The sequence below is a fragment of the Pseudophryne corroboree genome (assembly GCF_028390025.1).
Source record: "Pseudophryne corroboree isolate aPseCor3 chromosome 3 unlocalized genomic scaffold, aPseCor3.hap2 SUPER_3_unloc_78, whole genome shotgun sequence".
NCBI lineage: Eukaryota > Metazoa > Chordata > Amphibia > Anura > Myobatrachidae > Pseudophryne > Pseudophryne corroboree.
The window spans coordinates 1-15804 of record NW_026967572.1 but is presented as its reverse complement, the minus strand read 5'-3'; the positions used below and the strand labels follow the sequence as shown (position 1 = coordinate 15804).

General features: G+C 40.9%; 1 protein-coding gene across 1 annotated transcript; it reads left to right on the top strand.

Moving 5' to 3' along the window:
* Positions 1–877: 877 nt before the first annotated feature.
* LOC134984730 (gastrula zinc finger protein XlCGF17.1-like) lies at positions 878–9609 on the top strand (the record flags this gene model as incomplete). Its single annotated transcript, XM_063950234.1, has 3 exons — positions 878–1112; positions 8626–9222; positions 9380–9609. Coding segments are annotated over exons 1-3 (1062 nt in total), but the record flags the coding sequence as incomplete, so codon positions are not given.
* Between the last annotated feature and the right edge of the window lie 6195 nt (positions 9610–15804).

Sequence of the window (15804 nt, the reverse complement as noted above, 5' to 3'; positions counted from 1 at the left end):
TCAGCCTGCTTCCAATCAAGACAAGCCTGCTGCATGATGGGCCAGGGCTCCCCCTGGGTGACCCCAGGGTGGGAGGCCGACTTCTGCAGTTCACCCATGTCTGGTTAAAGACCACTTTGGACACCTAGGTGCGGGAAGTTGTCTCTCACGGGTACGCATTCTCTTTCACGAAACGTTCCCATCACCACTTCTGCTCAATGGTTATCCCTTTGGCTCCACTGAAAGCGCAAGCTCTACACTTGGTTGTGCAATCCCTCCTGGATACAGGAGTGGTAGTACCTGTACCTCTTCCTCAGAGAGGCAAGGGATACTATCCGACCCTGTTTCTAGTTCTGAAGCCAAATGGGTCCTTCCGGCCTATACTCAACCTCAAACCATTGAACAACTTTGTGAGAGTATCCAAATTCCGGATGGAAACGTTGCGCTCTATTGTTCTGGCCATGGAACCCGAAGACTATATGGTATCCCTGGACATACAGGATGCTTATCTGCAGATACCTATTGCCATATCACATCAGCAATATCTGCGGTTTGCTATTGGCAACCTACATTACCAATTCCAGGCTCTGCCATTTGGACTGACCACGGCTCCTCTCCGCCGTCAGGGAATCAAGATCCTATTGTATCTGGAAGATCTGCTGATCCTGGTGAACTCTCAAGATGTTCTACTCAGTCATCTGGAACTGACGGTCCAATTCCTACAAGCCCACGGGTGGCTTATCAACTGGACAAAGTCCTCCATGGTCCCTGCTCGGAGCAGATCTCCTGGACACACACAATCAGAGATTGTTCCTATCTCCGGAGAAGGTCCTAAAACTACAGGACAAAATCTTGCCTGAGAGTGTCGATGCATCGCCGAGTGTAAGTACTAGGCCTCATGGTGTCTGCTTTCGATATGGTGGAGTACGCTCAATTTCACTCACGTCCTCTGCAGAGGTTAATCTTCTCCAAGTGGGCCGGCCGGCCTCTGCGGATCAGGTCTAAAATGATCTCCTTGACTCCGGAGGTCCATCTTTCACTGAGCAAGTGGCTCCAGGACCAACAACTGAGTCAGAGCCGCCCCTTCTGGATATCCAGTTGGGTCCTACTGACAACGGATGCCAGTCTGAGAGGTTGGGGTGCTGTGTTGGAGCAACACTCTCTCCAGGGTCGGTGGACCAGGGAGGAATCTCTCCTCCCGATAAACATTCTGGAAATAAGGGCAGTGTTCAATGCGTTAACACTTGCCCTGCCTCTGGTACAGAACAGGCCTGTTCAGTTACAATCAGACAACGCCACCACAGTGGATTTCCTCAGTCAGGACGTTCATGCCGGAGAGTGGAGTCTTCATCTGGAGGTTTTTCAACTCCTAATAGACTAGTGGGGCCTACCAGATGTGGACTTGATGGTGTCTCGACACAATCACAAGGTTCCGGTCTTCGGATCAAGGACAAAGGATCCTCAAGCAGCGTTCGTGGAAGCACTGGCAATTCCATGGAACTTTCGGCTGCCATACGTGTTCCCTCCAGTGTCACTCCTGCCCAGGGTACTTCGGAAGTTCAAACAAGAAAGACAAATACTACTCCTAGTCGCTCCAGCGTGGCCCAGACGGCATTGGTTCTCAGACCTGCAGGGTTTATCGATAGAGCGCCCTCTTATACTTCCTTAATGCCAAGACCTCCTCGTTCAGGGCCCTTGTGTCTATCTGGACCTGGCCAGATTGGCTTTGACGGCATGGCTCTTGAAGCTTCACTCCTGAGGGCCAAAGGTTTCTCTGAGGTGGTTATCCAAACAATGTTAAAGGCCCAAAAACCGGCTTCTGCATGGATTTATTATAAGGTCTGGAATTCTTACTTCACCTGGTGTGCTGCTAAGAATTATGATGCATGCAAGTTTAGTACTACCAGACTTTTAGCATTTTTGCAGCAAGGTCTGGATTAGGACTTCATCTGGTCTCCCTCAAGGTTCACATATCTGTTGTCGGTGTGGTTTCATAGAAAAATTGCGTCTCTACCTGATGTTCATACATTCACTCAGGGTGTGTTACGGATTCAGCCTCCCTATGTTCCCCCTGTGGCTCCATGGGATTTGTCTGTTGTCCTGAATGCCCTGCAAGAGTCTCCATTTGAACCACTTGAGACAGTGGGCCTTAAATGGCTCACAGCCAAGGTCCTGTTCTACTTGGCTATTGCCTCTGCTAGAAGGGTTTCGGACTTAGGAGCATTGTGCTGTCATCCACCCTTTCTGATATTTCATCGTGGCCGTGCAGTTCTTTGAACTCGCCCGGGTTATCTACCTAAGGTGGTGTCATCTTTCCACCTAAACCAAGAGATTGTGGTTCCGGCCTTCAACTCTTCTGGTTTGTCCTCCAATGAAAAGTCTTTGGATGTGGTAGAGGCTCTCTGTATCTATGTAGACAGGACTGCCTCTATCAGGAGGTCAGATACCTTGTTTGTACTTTTTGGTTTTCACAAATGTGGCTGGCCTGCAAATAAGCAGACTTTGGCCAGATGGATTAAAATGGTGACTGTACAAGTTTATGCACAGGCTGGGCTCCCAGCTCCTGCTGCTATTAAGGCCCATTGTACTCGGTCTGTTGGACCGTCTTGGGCTGCCCACCGTGGCGCGTCTGCTGAACAATTGTGCAAGGCGGCTACGTGGTCCTCAGTGAACTTGTTCATCAGGTTCTATGCCTTCGATACTTCCGCCTCCCAGGATGCTTCCTTTGGACACCGGGTACTTGTACCCGCTACAGTGCATCCCCTCCCATGAGGAACTGCTTTAGGACATCCCCCATGTTATTTCCTGTGGAATACCAGTGTACCCCGCTGCAGAAAAGGAGATTTATGGTAAGAACTTACCGTTGTTAAATCTCTTTCTGCGACATAGACTGGAGTCCACAGGGCGCCCACCCTGACGCACTTAGCTTCTTTGGGTTTGTATGGCATTAGCCGCTGGTACCTTCTCCTGTTGTGAGAATGTAGTTGTCTGTGGCTACTAACTGTTGTCGTCTCTATTACCTGTTACTGCATTGGACTGGTTAACAAAACTGAGTTCCAGTGCCTGGAGGCGGGGCTATAGAGGAGGCCGTGCAATGCATCCTGGGAACAGTCAAAGCTTTAGCCTGTTGGTGCCTCGGATCAAGATCCAACTCTACACCCCGATGTATTCCCTGTGGAATCCAGTGTGCCTCACAGAGAGAGATTTAACAATGGTAAATCTACCATAAATCTCGTTTTTAGTAGCAGCAGGGTCGCACACATAATGGTGTAACACAAAACATGGCTATTAAGGGTTTTCTTACTGAGGGTGTACGCTAGGATTGAGACATGGGGGTCATTCCGAGTTGTTCGCTCGTTGCCGATTTTTGCTATGCTGCGATTTGTTGCAAATTGCGCATGCGCAAGGCACGCAGGGCGCATGCGCTTAGTTATTTAACACAAACCTTAGCAGTTTTGCTGTGACTTCTGCAGCGCTTTTCAGTCGCACTGCTGTTTGGTAAATGATTGACAGGAAAGGGGTGTTTCTGGGCGGCAACTCAGCGTTTTCCCGGCATATGCTAAAAAAACGCAGGCGTGTAAGGGAAAAACGCGGAAGTGACTGGAGAAATAGGGGGAGTGGCTGGCCGAACGCAGGACGTGTTAGTGACGTCAAACCAGGAACTAAACGGACCAAGCTGATCGCAATCTGTGAGTAGGTCCGGAGCTACTCAGAAACTGCTAAGAATTATTTAGTAGCAGTTTTGCTAATTGTTTGTTCGCAATTCTGCTAAACTAAGATACACTCCCAGTGGGCGGCGGCCTAGCGTGTGCAATGCTGCTAAAAGCAGGTAGCGAGCGAACCACTCGGAATGAGGGCCATGAATAGGGCAGAGCTCCGAGATTGACCAATGAGCAGAGAGGCACAGCCACAACACCGGGATTAACCGATGAGCATGGCAGGGCACCGGGATTGACCGATGAGCAGAGAGGCACAGCCGAACTCCAGGATTGAGTATGAGCAGGGAGAGATACTGGACTGACCGATGAGCAGAGATGCACAGCAGGAGAGCTACCTGGGAACACCGGGATGGACCGCTGACAGCAGCAGTGCATCTACTAATAGTAGCTGTTGGAGGCAGGTGGTGCTATGGATGGAGCTAGCACTAGAGTCCAGAATAACCAGGAGCAGGTATGCAGACTGACAATTCCACAGTGATGGGAGACTCCCTTTATACCCCTGGCTGGATGCTGATTGGCCATGGCATTCAGCTGACGGCAGACTGGCTCTGGATTGGATCCAGACTTGTCAGCTGACCTGGACTGACATGGCTGCGCCCAGTACTGGGCTAGGAGGGAAACTCAATGATTGCTGTGTAGGCTCCGCATGGAGAGACTTGCTGAATTCAGTATTCGCACAGAAGGTTAATCATACACAGGTGCAGCTCGTTAGCAACTCTTACATCCCAGACAGAGAGCTCAGCACTCAGGGAACTCATGGTACTGGTGAGATGTTTAACCCAGTGAGCAGAAAACATGGAGGATCCAGGACAGAGGTAAGTCTCCAAACTATAGTGTGACTGCAAACATTTATATATATATATATATATATATATATATATATAAAAAGGCACTCGCTTTTCCAGCTCATTGGAAAAAGCAAAACAAGCCAGCACTCACGTTTTAGATGAGAAATCGAAGAAGATTTTTTCCATATCAAGGCGACAGGTGTACATACAGGCACAGCCCAACAGCTGTTTCAACCGATACAGGTCTTCCTCAGGGGCTCTTTATGTTATTTTACTGCCTTGCACCATCTACTCATTCTGTACTATGGTTTTGAGTGCTGTAATTTTTGCTTTTTTATATATATATATATATATATATATATATATATATATATATATATATATATATACATACAAAGGTTAGGGTATAAAATTGACCTGAGATGTCTCGATTTCTATAAAATTCTGACTGACATATCTGATAAAAACTATAACATGAATTTATTTAGCCAGATATAGCAAATAATAGTATATTACATAAAATTGCTAAATTAGCACAGAACACATTAATCACACTTACAATGGATAATCCTACTCAAACCATCAATAAAATGTGACACTTTTAAAGTTAACTAAAATTCAATTAAGTTGTAGTAGCAAAAAAGGTGGAAAGAAGAAAAAAAGTAGTTGAAAAAAGAAAAAGGAACACTTTGTTTTTTTTTTTAAAAGTCTGGAAAGGTCCAACGTGTTTTGGCAGATAGACATCATCAAGGGCACATTGGTGTGAGAGGGACAGAATCCTTACTTATACCCAGATCAATCAGTAAGATAATTATGACATCACTTCCTGTTTGTCACATGTGTGGTTTAGTAATGCACATTAAATTGTTAATTTGGCTAGTGGAGAGTGTTAAAAAGGTCACGGCAGTATACTATACAAGTAGACAAGTTATATTGTAAAAAAATAAAATACATTTCTCTAACATCCATATGGATTTTTTATTGATGTTGTGAAGATAAGTGAGCTTGCTTTGGTGAGTGCTGATTTTTCTGTTTGTATATATGTGTATATATATGTGTGTATATATATATATATATAGATAGATAAATAGATAGATAGATATAGATATAGCATGCAGATGGTGTCAATCAAATAAATCAGTCTAAAACAGCAAAGGAATGATCAAGGTTTAGAGATTTTAATCTCATCGTCAGGATACAAATGCATACAACCGCAAAGTGTACTTAAATAACTGTAGGTCAGTGAGACAATAAAGTCGGAAACTATAGGTCAGTAAGACAATACAGTAAGAAAGTATAGGTCAGTAAGATAATACAGTATAAAACTATAGGTCAGTAAGACAATACAGTAAGAAGCTATAGGTCAGTAAGACAATACAGTAAAAAACTATAGGTCAGTAAGACAATACAGTAGGAAACTATAGTTCAGTAAAAAAATACAGAAGAAGCTATAGGTCAGTAAAACAATACAGTAAGAAGCTATAGGTCAGTAAGACAATACAGTCGTAAACTATAGGTCAGTAATACAATACAGTAAGAAAATATAGGTCAGTAAGACAATACAGTAAGAAAATATAGGTCAGTAAGACAATACAGTCGGAAACTATAGGTCAGTAAGATAATACAGTCGGAAACTATAGGTCAGTAAGACAATAGTCGTAAACTATAGGTCAGTAAGACAATATACAAGGAAACTATAGGTCAATAAGACAATACAGAAGGAAACTATAGGTCAGTAAGACAATACAGTTGGAAACTATAGGTCAGTAAGATAATACAGTCGGAAACTATAGGTCAGTAAGACAATACAGAAGGAAACTATAGGTCAGTAAGACAATACAGTAAGAAACTGTAGGTCAGTAAGACAATACAGTAAGAATGTATAGGTCAGTAAGACAATACAGTAGGAAACTATAGGTCAGTAAGACAATACAGTAGGAAACTATAGGTCAGTAAGACAATACAGTAAAACTATAGGTCAGCAAGACAATACAGTAAGAATGTATAGGTCAGTAAGACAATACAGTAGGAAACTATAGGTCAGTAAGACAATACAGAAGGAAACTATAGGTCAGTAAGATAATAGTCGGAAACTATAGATCCGTAAGACAATACAGTAGGAAACTATAGGTCAGTAAGACAATACAGTAAAACTACAGGTCAGTAAAACAAGACAGAAGGAAACTATAGGTCAGTAAGACAATACAGTTGGAAACTATAGGTCAGTAAGATAATACAGTCGGAAACTATAGGTCAGTAAGACAATACAGAAGGAAACTATAGGTCAGTAAGACAATAAGGTAAGAAACTGTAGGTCAGTAAGACAATACAGTAAGAAAATATAGGTCAGTAAGACAATACAGTCAGAAACTATAGGTCAGTTAGACAATACAGTCACAAACTATAGGTCAGTAAGACAATAGTCGTAAACTATAGGTCAGTAAGACAATACAGAAGGAAATATAGGTCAGTAAGACAATACAGTCGGAAACTATACGTCAGTAAGAAATTACAGGTCAGTAAAATAGGAGGAAACAATATAAAAGCCCTTTCAAATGAGTTCCTTCTGACACAGCACAACTGCGCAAACATTTGCATCAAAAATTTGCTGTAAAATTATGGAGAGTTCTCACCAATAACTTTTCGCAGATAATTGGATAGGGAGTTTTTGTGATCAGCTAACCCCCCCCCATAAAGTGTTTATAGTGTGATGTTACATCGTGATTACAGCTGGAGGAAAACCTGCCACAACGTAATTGAACGTGTAATTTAGCCCATCCTGGTATGGGTGTATTGTATTAATATATTTTCTCTTAATCCATAAGGTATACTGGGGTTGCATTATACAATATACCTGCCAATTTTTTACAAATAAGCAATTTTTTATTAGTTTATTCACCTTTATACATTTACCTTTCTGTTTAATATATCACTGATTTATCTTACATACTTTACTGTACTGAATAAAGGTTATATATTATTTATTAGTGCGCAAACAGGACATCACTTTCTCTTCTTTGGTGTTTTAATGTTTTATTATTGCAAAGCCCATGTCACCCCTAGTAATCCCACATGAGCGTCCATGTCAACTCTAGTAATCACACGTGAGCATCTGTGTCACCTCTAGTCATCCCACACGAGCGTTCGTGTCACCTCTAGTCATCCCACACGAGCGTTCATGTCTCTTCTAGTAATCCCACATGAGCGTCCATGTCACCTCTAGTAATCCCACATGAGCGTCCATGTCACCTCTAGTAATCCCACATGAGCGTCCATGTCACCTCTAGTAATCCCACACGAGCATCCATGTCACCTCTAGTAATCCCACATGAGCGTCCATGTCACCTCTAGTAATCCCACACGAGCGTCCATGTCACCTCTAGTAATTCCACATGAGCGTCCGTGTCACCTCTAGTAATCCCTCATGAGCGTCCATGTCACCTCTTATAATCCCTCATGAGCGTCCATGTCACCTCTAGTAATCCCACATGAGCGTCCATGTCACCTCTAATTATCCCACATGAGCGTCCGTGTCACCTCTAATTATCCCACATGAGCGTCCGTGTCACCTCTAGTAATCCCACATGAGCGTCCATGTCACCTCTAGTAATCCCACATGAGCATCCATGTCACCTCTAGTAATCCCACATGAGCGTCCATGTCACCTCTAATTATCCCACAAGAGCGTCCGTGTCACCTCTAGTAATCCCCCATGAGCATTCAGTGTTGGTTACACTTCAGTCCACGCATCCTAGTTTTAGTTTTTTTTAAATAAACCTAAAGGGAATGTTTGAACTATAATGTAGGTAAAAATGTCTGCTTCAAGATTATAAATTGTACCTTATAACATCCTGGGTCTTTTCTACTATTTTTTATCTTAATCTTTACAAGATTAAAATTGTTAAATTCCAATTTATATTTCTATAATTTATTTCCAGCAGATGGGCACACAAGGTGGAATATCTCAGAAGGACATCTAATGTTATCCCCGGATTGTGAAATAAGAGATAATGACAGTATACAGGATTCTCCAGGAGCTAACCCCATTACCCCAATTATACATCCAGCTCTATCAGCTGATCCCCCTGATCCTGGGAAATGTTCTCCTTATCACTCTGATATTGGTGTATCTGTTACAGCTCTGAGAGTAGATGCAGTGTTTCCATGTCCTATAAATGCTAAATGTTTTACACAGAACACAAAGCGTATTACCCATCAGCCAGGTAAGGCAGGTGAGAGGCCATTTCCATGTTCTGAGTGTGGGAAATGTTTTACACAGAAATCAGATCTTGTTTCACATGAGAGAATACACACAGGTGAGAGGCCATTTTCATGTTCTGAGTGTGGGAAATGTTTTATACAAAAATCACATCTTGTTAGGCATAAGAAACATCACACAGGTGAGAAACCATTTCCATGTTCTGAGTGTGGGAAATGTTTTACAGAGAAATCAAATCTTGTTATGCATGAGAGAATACATACAGGTGAGGGGCATGTTTCATGCTCTAGGTGTGGGAAGTGTTTTTTAAAGAAATCAAATCTTCTTACACATCAGAGAAGTCACATAGGTGAGAAGCCATTTTCCTGTTCTGAGTGTGGGAAATGTTTTTCAAATAAATCACATCTTAATACACATCGGAGAACTCACACAGATGAGAGGCCATATCCATGTTCTGAGTGTGGGAAGTGTTTTCCACGGAAATCAAATCTTGTTAGACATGAGAGAATACATACAGGTGAGCAACCATATTCCTGTTTTGAGTGTGGGAAACGTTTTACACACAAATCAACTCTTGATGCACATAAGAGAAGTCACACAGGTGCATCACCATTTTCCTGTTCTGAGTGTGGCAAATGTTTTGCACGGAAATTCCAACTTGTTACACATCAAAGAAGTCATACTGGTGAGGCCATTTTCCTGTTCTGAGTGTAGGAAATGTTTTACACAGATATCAAATCTGATTAATCAACAGAAAACTCACACAGGTGAGAAAGCATATTCCTGTTCTAAGTGTGGAAAATGTTTTTTACATAAATTCCATCTTGTTATACACCAGAGAAGTCACACAGGTGAGAAGCCATTTCCATGTTCTGAGCGTGGGAAATGTTTTGCACAGAAATTAGTTCTTGTTACACATCAGAGCAGACACAGGTGAGAAGCCATTTTCATGTCCTGAGTGTGGGAACTGTTTTTTAAATAAATCGAATCTTGTTACACATCAAAGAAGTCATACTGGTGAGGCCATTTTCCTGTTCTGAGTGTGGGAAATGTTTTGCACGCAAATCAGTTCTTGTTAGACATAACAGAAGTCACACAGGTGAGAAGCTGTTTTCTTGCTCTGAGTGTGGGAAATGTTTTATATGGAAATCACAACTTGTTATACATCAGCAAAGTCACACAGGTGAGAAGCCATTTTCATGTCCTGAGTGTGGGAAATGTTTTGCACAGAAATTAGTTCTTGTTACACATCAGAGAAGTCACAGGTGAGAAGCCATTTCCATGTTCTGAGTGTGAGAAATAAGTATGCTCTTGTTGCACACAATAGACATTGCCTAAGTAAGGAGCCATTAAATCTTCTGTAATATGATCATCATTGTCATGCATTGTTCCTCAAGGGTCAATCCTATCTGCTGTAGTTTTTTCAATATCCATTCTACCATTTTGTGTAAATGTCTAATGCCAGTTTTGTACTATCTGTATTGCTTCACGACAATATGGTGGCCATAGGGACGTGTTTTCACTTGTAGATTGCCTAACTCATGGCAGACACTCATCTTGATAGAGAGCATTGTGGGATATAAGATCCTATCCATATATTCATTACCATTTGAGTTCGGCAGTGGTTTGGTGTATTGTTACAACTATATGGTTTAGAGAAAAAACGTCAGTGGGTGTAATTCCACAGACAGACAGTGGGCGCTGATTACTAAAACTGATTAAATGAAAAAGAAATTAATTAATTTGAATAGGTGTTATACCTATGGTGTATAAATCTCCTATTAGCTGCCCACAATGGTGGACCTGGGTATCCACCTGACAATGCAAAGAATAACTAATAAAAAATGTGGGCGCTCAAGGGATTAATTGATACAACGGCTGCTGGTTTTGTAAAAAATCAACAATATTTATTAAAAAGAGCAAATCAACATATATTATATTGTTGCCATGAGAGGCAACTAATAACAAATTTAATAACCAATTGATATAGCAATAATTTAAAAAGTATAAGTAGTCACTCTGTCCTGGGTCCCGGGACTTTTAATGATGTTTGTGCACTTAATCCTAGATTTGAATTGTTAGTTCTTTAGCATGCATGCATATAACTGTAGATTAGTAATGGAAATTAAGTGCTGTTGCTGGCTCAAAAGCACTTTGCGGGAAGAAAGAAGAAAAAGGCTGTAGAAAACCAATGCTGGTTTATACTTCACCAATTCGTGTGGCTATGATGGTAATTTGCCAATCCCGCAGCTGTCTCCCTCCGTACGACTGACCGCACTGCGGCGGTTACTCTTGGGGCCGTGCCTGATGTGTATGTCACAGTGTCCTGTGGGCTGGTATTCGGCTACGTCGGGAGCGGAGACAGAGAGCCGTTAGTGGAAGTCCTCGGTAACAGGGGACGCTACGATGCCGCGGCTCGCGGCTTCCGGTTTCGGTGCTTCCGGCTTCCGGTTTGCGGTCCACCTGCGTTCCACGGCTGTGTAGATCACCTGATGCGTTTCTCCGCCTCTACAATGGGCGGTTTCTTCAGAGGTATGGCTTAGAGGTGATTACGATCTCTTTTTATACCCACTTATCCATCCTTATTGGTTTCCAGGACAGGAGGATTGTTTTTAACCCTTTCTAGGTGGTTGAATTTTTTTAAAAACAAAAACCAGCAATGTCAGCAAAGGCTGAACTTTATTAATAATAACTATTATATTTAAATAGTCAGTAAAAAACGTTTTTAGACACAATATGTAAACATATTTGATAAATACTTATTTGACCACACTGAGATACTTATAAAATGTAAATAAATTCATACAAAAGGTATAGTTAATAAATAGAACAAAGTCAATAACCCTTGCTAGGTACACATTACTATAATTAAGTTTTTATGAATTTGTACAAAATGGTATTTAGTTTATAATTGCACAAAAAGATTGAGAAGAAAAATATGAGAACCAATGACATTGATAAATTATACTAAATAGTGGTGAAAATATATATATATACTTGAAAAATGAAATTAGGTTCATAATTCAAGATCAGATAGAAACATTATTATATTGTTAAATCATGAGTCAATATTTTACACGTTAGATTTCTTAAATATCTTGAATAAGAAAGGAAGAGAGAGGGAGGTAGAGCATAGCATGGGGAAGAAAAGAGAGCCAGACCTAGTGACTCTATCTTTATATTATAGACACAATAAATATTGACTGTATGTCTCTGTCTGGTTAGGTGTCTCTGACCATAAACCATTTCAATTTTGATAAAAACCAAACGTAGACAGTACAACAGACACTATGATGTCTATATCAGAGTGGAAAGTTCATTTTAGATGTATAATGATTATAACAACCCCTTTAAACTACCCTAAAATACCCGATTAGTGAAAGGGGAAAGGGGACAATAAGTTATTTGGATTCAAATAAACTGGAGAGAGAGGCATATAAGGAACGAGCACATAGAGAAACCACCCAAATGGACTTAATGAACATGTTTAGAGAAAGGGATACTATCGTATGGCAGGTGTGCTAGATGTTATTCAACTCAATGTTTTCGTTGAGGCCTAGGGGTTCTAACGTCCTTAGGCGAAAGATCCAGAACGCTTCTCTCCGACTCAACCGTGTGAAGCGATCTCCGCCTCTGTCGGTGATTTTAACTTGTTCTAAAGCCGTAATACGAATGTTGGCTATGTCTCCATGTTCACAAGTTCTTGTGTGTCTAGAAAGACTGTGAAGGGGGCATTTTTTGATTATGTTTCTTCTGTGTTCCAGGAACCGCACTTTTAGCTTTCTTATAGTGCGTCCTATATATTGGATTCCACAGCCACATTCGACCAAATATACTACATATGTAGAGTTACAATTCAAAAATTGTGTTATGGTGAATTCTTCACCTGTAGTTCTGGACCTATAAGACTTTTTTCTATGGTCTATATTTTTACAGGTTAGACATCTAGAGGCAGCACATTTGAAGAATCCATTAGGTTCATTTCCTAACCATTTTAAAGAGGGAGATTTTGTTAAATCATTATTAATACTCAACTCCTTGGTGGATATATTCTTATTCTTACTAATCTTTATGCCCCTACTTAAATTCTTATTAGCCCTAAACATACTGGGTGCTAGTTTGGATTGAAGTGTGTCCGATCTTTTATATACTACCTTAATCTGATTCCCTATTTCTGATTCTAGTAGAGGATCGATTTTCAGTAGTGGAGTATTTTTGAGAATGATTTTTCTTATTTGTGTAGCATGTGTATTATATTGTGTGACAAACACACAATTATCACTTAACTTATTCCCCTTAGAACATTTTGCAGCTTTTTTATCTTCTAATAAAGTTGTTCTATTCCTGCAGTCTACTTCATATAGTGCATTCTGTAAGATATGGTCAGGGTAACCCTGCTCCTGGAATGCCAGATACAATTTCTGTGCTTGTTCCTTATAGATGTATTCTCTAGAGCAGTTCCTTTTTAACCTTAGGAACTGACTCTTAGGTATATTGTTACGCCATGCTGGTAGATGGCTACTGCTATATTTGAGAAAGTTATTTGTATCAACAGATTAAAAGTAGGTCTCGGTGTGTATGCAGTTGTCTATGGACAGGAGCGCAATATCCAAAAAGTTGATAGAGTGAGGGTGAGAAGTGTGGGTGAATTTCAATCCATAATTGTTTCCATTCAGATGATCCAGAAAAGTGCTGATGGTGCCATCATCCCCATCCCAAATAAAAAATAAATCATCTATGTACCGGCCATAGAGGACCAGGTGTGCCCCAAGGTCCGCCCCCCAAATGAGCTCCTGTTCTAGTGCGCCCATATAGAGATTGGCGTAACTTGGGGCGAACCTGGTCCCCATGGCCGTGCCCCGTGACTGTAAATAAAAATGTTGGGCAAACGTGAAGTAATTGTGCTCTAAAATGAATTTTATGGATGCAACCAAAAAGGTTCTCAAATGTTCTGAGATGGTTAGATCTCTATCGAGTACATTCGAGATAATTTCAATCCCTTTTTGGTGTGGAATATTTGAATACAAAGACTCCACATCACATGTGAGAAATTGATATGTACTTTTCCATCTAATATTTTTTAGCATATTCAGAAATTGTGTGGTGTCTCTTATGTAAGATTTTAATTGTGTTACATGCCCTTGTAAATGTGCATCCACAAAATGTGACAGATTTGAAGTGATGGACCCAATCCCTGAAATAATCGGTCGCCCGGGAGGTGAAGTGAGGGTTTTGTGAATTTTAGGTAGATGGTAGTAGATTGGTGTGATGGGATGGATGGGAAGAAGAAAGTGATAGGTGTCTTTGGATATTGCGCCCCGGTCCAAAGCTCCATCCAACAGCACTTCAAGTTCTTTTTGAAATTGTGCTGTGGGATTGCTTGGTAACACCGCATAGAAGCATGTATTTGTTAGCTGTCTATTGGCTTCTTTCTTATAATCTATTGTATCCTGCAACACCACACCACCTCCTTTATCTGCCATTTTTATTTGTTAGATTGTTGTCTGACATGAGGGTTTTTAAAGCCCTTCTTTCATCTGCTTTCAAGTTGTCTTTCAGTTGATCACGCTCGGCAGAAATGCACATTTTTCTGAAGTCTTCCATTGTGGTGTTATAAAAACCCACTATGGATGGGCCCCTATACTGAAGGGGATAAAATTCGGACTTCTTTTTGAATTGTCTGCTAACTTTCTCCTTTTGGGATTGGTCTAGGGAATAAATCTTAACCGGAGTATAGACCTCTCGGGAACTTTCTGATAGAAGATCTTCAAGGGTCTCAATAGTTTCCCTATCAGATTCATCCAGAATGATGGGCAACACATTTTCAACATCTTTTATAGCTTTTAGTTTCTTAGTTGCGAAGTATCGTTTTCTACTAAGATTTCTTGTGAATCTATTCAGATCCACAAATAGATTAAAAAGATTAGGCTTTTTTGCAGGAGCAAATTTGAGACCTTTACTCAGTAAGGTTTTTTCTGAGTCAGTAAGTTCCCTAGAGGACAAATTAAAAATACTTTTTGTATTTAACATTGTTTTGGGTTTTTTCCTTTTCTGTACTCCTCCCCTACATCCTCTATGTCTATTTCTCTTCCTCTTTTGGTGTAGTTCATATTGGGTCTGTTGGATTGATTTAGTTCGTATGAACTTTGTTCTAAAAAACGTGTCTGTTCTTTTTCTCGAGTATTTTCCTGATTTTGTAAGGGGTTTTTTGGTTTGGCTCCTCCTCTGGCTATAGAGGCAGGGGAATACTGGTCTCTACTTAGACATTCATATTTGTTCTCTAAGACTATTCCCCGTGGGTCCCTCCGGGGGCTATTTCTGTTGGAAAGAGTTCTATTTCTTTGGGCTCTCCACTTCCCCACTGCACTCCTCGACCTCCCCCTCCCATTGTTATAGTTTTGTTTACTGTCGTCCCTTTTGGGATTCCTTGTGACTGATCTCGAGTAGTCACGTCTCCTATTGTAAGATCTTACTGTATCTGTCTCATAGTCCCCTCTATCTCTTTCTAGTTTTTTTGTTTTAGTTACTATTACTGATTGCTCATATTCCTCAGACACGTTTTTTAGAACAAAGTTCATACGAACTAAATCAATCCAACAGACCCAATATGAACTACACCAAAAGAGGAAGAGAAAGAGACATAGAGGATGTAGGGGAGGAGTACAGAAAAGGAAAAAACCCAAAACAATGTTAAATACAAAAAGTATTTTTAATTTGTCCTCTAGGGAACTTACTGACTCAGAAAAAACCTTACTGAGTAAAGGTCTCAAATTTGCTCCTGCAAAAAAGCCTAATCTTTTTAATCTATTTGTGGATCTGAATAGATTCACAAGAAATCTTAGTAGAAAACGATACTTCGCAACTAAGAAACTAAAAGCTATAAAAGATGTTGAAAATGTGTTGCCCATCATTCTGGATGAATCTGATAGGGAAACTATTGAGACCCTTGAAGATCTTCTATCAGAAAGTTCCCGAGAGGTCTATACTCCGGTTAAGATTTATTCCCTAGACCAATCCCAAAAGGAGAAAGTTAGCAGACAATTCAAAAAGAAGTCCGAATTTTATCCCCTTCAGTATAGGGGCCCATCCATAGTGGGTT